Source organism: Budorcas taxicolor, chromosome 4 (assembly GCF_023091745.1).
Source record: "Budorcas taxicolor isolate Tak-1 chromosome 4, Takin1.1, whole genome shotgun sequence".
NCBI lineage: Eukaryota > Metazoa > Chordata > Mammalia > Artiodactyla > Bovidae > Budorcas > Budorcas taxicolor.
Genome location: NC_068913.1, coordinates 108,229,916 through 108,234,857, shown reverse-complemented (window position 1 = coordinate 108,234,857; position 4,942 = coordinate 108,229,916). Strand labels below are relative to the sequence as shown.

Genomic DNA, 4,942 nt, shown 5'->3' with positions numbered 1-4,942 from the left:
TTTAAGGGTCTAGATCTGATAGATAGAGTGCCTGATGAACTATGGAATGAGGTTCGTGACACTGTATAGGAGACAGGGATCAAGACCATCCCCATGGAAAAGAAATGCAAAAAAAAGTTGCAGGTTAGTCTCTGAAATATGCACATTGATACTTTTACCAAAAACTTTTTATATTCTGCCTTAGAGGCACCTAACTCTAATTAAAATTTTTTCCAAAATTATTTCTTAAAACTTCTGTGTAGTAATTGAAACAAACTTTTTAAACAAATAGTTAAACATAAGATTTAATGGGGTGATTCTTTAAAAAAAAAAAAGAAGTTAAACAGTTTTGAACACATACTAAGTGAAATTCTTTATTTTTTTTTTCAGAATGAAAAGTACCTGTTTATTTAATTCATTTATTTAATTCACATGTGACTTTGAGACATTTGCTTTAGGAAAAAATTTGAGACAATCTGAAAAAGAAGAAAAATCACAACATGTGATTCCAAAGGAAGAATAAACATGGGAAAAATCTGACTGTCACTTAGAGAAAATCAAAACCAGAACAACAGAAATATTAAGGAGAAAATGTATTGTGAAGAAACCTAGTAGTTTTAATAAAAATTAAAATTGAAGTGTGCAAGTTTGGTAAGAGAAAAAGAATCCCCATAGAAAGAAGGACTATTAGATCTCGCAGCCCAGGCCACTGCCCACCACAATTACTGTCCTTTGGGGCTCACATAGTGACTATTACATTATCCTCAGGAAGGTCACTGCTTCCCCAGCCACATACTAGTTCAGTAACAGACACTATTTTTCTTAATTTCCCAGCAGACAACTGAGATAAGATGGTGCAGTTAGGGGGCTTCCCTGGTGGCTCAGTGGTAAAGAATCCACCTGCCAATGCAGGAGACACGGTTTTGATTCCTGGTCCGGGAGGATCCCACATGAGAAGCCCACGTGCCACAACTAGAGAAAAGCCGGTGCAGCAACAGAGACCCAGCACAGCCAAAAACAAAGAAACAAATAAAATCACTTTTTTAAAGATAGTGCAGTTACGACTGTTTAACCAAAGGCTTCCACATAACAGAGGGGATACAAAGAGAGAGAATAGCACAGAATTTTTATATTCTGACCTTCTGGATGATGCTGGCTCTCTGGGACCTGTGGGGCCACATTTTAACAGTGTTCCAGGAAGAAATTATGCTCAAAGAGTTCCCAGATTTTACTTCCCTCCTCTCCTTCCCAAAGGAGAAAGCCCACAATATGATCCAACAGATATTGAGGACATTTTCATGTATTTGGTCTATGGCTCTGTCATCCTCATTTGAGCCTCTTCTGATGGACTGGTTAAGGGGATCACACCACCTCGGCCATCCAGAAGCCCCTGGCCAACAAAATCAGCTGCCCAAATGCCCCTCGAAGCCTGAGGTTGCCAAGGATGAGGATAAAGGGATGGATGGACGTGCACGAGTAGATTAAAATTTGCCATGGCCAGTACCAGTCACTCTCTGAGGAGCAGAACCCTGCAGCATCAATGATCAGGGACACGAAAGACAGAATATAAAGAACAAGGAAGGAGACTAGTGACTTCAGAGCTCTGGTGTGAGCCTGGCCACTGGGATCCTGCAGGCTGTGAGCACTGCGCTGCATCCTCCATGCGTGTCTCCTCAGAGAGTGAATCAACAGAGCAATCGAGACCAGAAAAACAGAGCCAGGAACTGAAAGAGTGATCAGTTTCAGGGGCAGGAAATAGTACATTTCCAGAATCCTGCTCCATTGATGATAGGTCATGTTCCTGAAAGGTTTTCTAGTGAAGGACCCTTTATACAAAGCGTGGTTCCCTGAAAAAAAAAGCAGGGTGACAGTGAAGGAGGTGAGGAGAGAGCCCAGCAAAAGCCAGGGCACCCACCTGGGGAACCTCCACTTTAGCCAGAGGAAGGCGGGGTGGGTAAAGTTAGCAATCTTCATGCAGAAGAGGACGCTGAGCCAGGAGCCAAACCAGGAAGTGACGGAGTTGAGGAAGACCCAGGGTAGACCGAAGAACTGCCGGGCGGGACCGCTGCAGTAGTCGACCAGATGCAGGAAATAGTAGAAGTTATTCCCCATTCCAACCCACTGCAGGCAGAAGCGGGAGAGTCCCAAGCTAAAGAGGATCAGGTCAGAGGGGAGCAGCCTCCCACGTCGCACCCATTCTCTGCTCAGCACCAGCACAATGAAGCCATTGGCCAGGAGGCCCAGGATACACAGCAGGACAAAGAGCAGCATGAAGAGGACTGTGAATTCTGGGTGCATCTTGGCCCGTCCTCCGGTCACCACCCCAGGCCTTGGTCCCTGGCCTCCTGCCTCCTCCATCCACAGTCCCTGTTTCAGGGAATGTGAGAAGAGTCCCTCTTTTCTGGGGATGCGAGAAGAAAGCTCAGGCTCTGCATCTGAGCCAGAGCTCCCTTAGAAGGAGGATGCTCAGGCTTCAGAGGAAGGTGATCTCAGCTCAGCAAGGATGCAAATTTCCCCCTGGGCTCAGTTACCATCAGGCCCACTGACTGCCCCCCATTTGCCTTCTTTGGTTTTGCCTACACGTGGCCATGGTTAGTGTCATTGTGGAGGGTTGTTCAGGGTGTCTGTGACTGAGCTCTGAAGGAAGGAATTTTCATGTACTGACGTATGGGGAAGTCATTCTGGCTTATCCATGATTTGGCTTGAAATTTACACCAACTAGAACGGCCTATTGTCGGGCCTGTCAGACATGCACGGTATACCTACTTTAAGCATTTAAAAAAAAAAAAAAAGAGTGCATTTACCAGATTGTTTAGAATGTCCACTTTGAAGACAGGAATAAAGGCCTTGCCCCCTTCCTAGGATGCCAATGTTAGTTACTTGTTCAAAAATGAGGGTCCCTTCCCAGGAACCAAGGACATGCTGACTCACTGTGTACGTGCTAATCTTCCTCTTCTGAAAGTTTGAAGGAATGTACCCCTGTCATACTTGATGTTTGTTCTTTGTTCTGATAAGATAAAAACTGTGGTTCAGGCATCTAAATGGAGCTGGGTGGCCACCGTGGATGGGGTTTCAAACACGTTCTTGCTTTGCCGAGAACTTGAATTTTATGAACTATATCAAATTCAAAGGACACCAACAGTGGTTTTCAAAACAGTATCTGCTAACAACTGCCAACTGCAGTCTTAACCGTCTCAAGGTTTCCCCTTGCAACCATTTCAGAGCTCAGCCTATTTTTGCTTAACAAGCACTATTACTTGCCAGTTCTGATCTTAATTCTTGAGAAACAATTTATGTAACTTAGTGGATTTTGCCTACATACAAACTTCTCCCATATTTTAGTCCAGAGGAACACAATTCAAGTGCTTCTTGAATCTGTGTCTCCTGGGCTGTAGTCCTCAGTTTGGCTTGAATAAAATTCTTTTCAATTCCTATGATAGACTGTTTATTGATTCTGTTGACAACCTCATCCCTCTTATTCCACCTTTGGGCTCCAGAAACACATCTCTCCTCATCGGATCTTTGTAAAGACATTAAGTATATGGGCAACAATTCATATGGCCAAGACCCAGGAAAGTGGTGATGCTGGAGGGATATATCTCCAGTTGAGTTTTCCTGTTACAGATCTATTCTCACCTAGAACAGTCATCCCCTTCAAGGTCAGATTCTTTGATCCACCTTTCTACCAAACCTCTTATTAAATCCTTCATGGACCCTGGAGTGTTAATGATTGATAATGGTTTAAGTGGAGTTTATGTTTCCAGTAAGAGAATTTCTTCCTTTGTTGTTGTGGAATTGAGGGTATCTGCTTCTTGCTGGGTGTCAGTTGAAGGCTGCCCTCAGATCCTGGTGGGCACCCTCAGTCTTTACCAAGTGAACTGTTTCAACATAACAGCTCAAGCCAGCAAAGAGAGTCCCTAAGAGAAGAGCTAGCTAGAAAGATGTGAGTTAACTACCATACCATAATCATGGAACAGCATTCTATCGCCTCTACCATATTCTATTAGATAGAAGGAACCTGCAGTCACCATGGACACTCATAGGAAGGGGGTTCCACAAAGGTGCACTTTCCAGGGATGAGGGTCCTGGGAGGCCAATTTGGAGTGTGTCCCCCACACTGAGATTCCTTAGCTTACTGGGCATATGTGAGTCCTGCCCTCCAGTACGAACAGTAAAGAGAGATGTTTGAGAGACCATGTTGAAAAGTAAAAATATATTATTGAGTAAAAATAGATTCGAATCGATCTACAGTCAAATGTTTTTGGTTGAATAATTCAAACTGGTCCTTCCTCCATGTTTGTTTAAAACTTCCTTAATGTTTGTGTTTCCTTTTGTCATATGACTTTTTCAAGAAGGTATCAACTAAAAAAGTTAGTCATACAAATAATGTGACCGTTGTTACCACCACAGGATGAATGAATAATTGCGTGAAAACAAAAACCCACAATAAAAACCCCGTTGAAGTGGGATGAATGTGCATTTTTCTCACTCTTTGACCTATAGAGGTCTTTTTACTCATTCATTCACTCAAAAAATACTTAGTGAGCACTTATATACACAGGGCACCTATTGTAGTCAGTAGGCAGATACAGCAGCAAGCCAAAGAGAAAGGATTCCTGCTTTTATGGAACCAAGGGAAGACAACTGACAATAAGCAAACACCTGAACAAGATACTTTCACACTGTAGTCAGTGCTTTGAAGAAAAAACAAGAGTAAAATTGCTGAAGAACAGGCGGAGAAAAAAATGTTGCTTCTTTAAACCTATAGGCTGGGGAAGGCTTTCTCAGGGGATAATGTGAGGGATCAAACAAGCAGAGCCTTTGCCATGGGGAGCTGGCTGTACTCATAATACTATCACACCATAGTTTTATTCATTCTCTTCTACTACTTCTTCCAACTTTATTCAGCAAGGGAAACTTCTCCAGCCAGAAAAAAAAAAACACTCCAGCATGTCGTATGAAT

The 4,942-nt window shown here is 43.1% G+C and overlaps 1 protein-coding gene across 1 annotated transcript; it reads right to left on the bottom strand.

The window, feature by feature from the left end:
- Positions 1-1,341: 1,341 nt before the first annotated feature.
- On the bottom strand, positions 1,342-2,277 carry LOC128046345 (taste receptor type 2 member 41-like). The gene has a single exon (XM_052638425.1). It carries the CDS (start codon positions 2,275-2,277, stop codon positions 1,342-1,344), a length of 936 nt encoding a protein of 311 aa, XP_052494385.1.
- Positions 2,278-4,942: the final 2,665 nt, after the last annotated feature.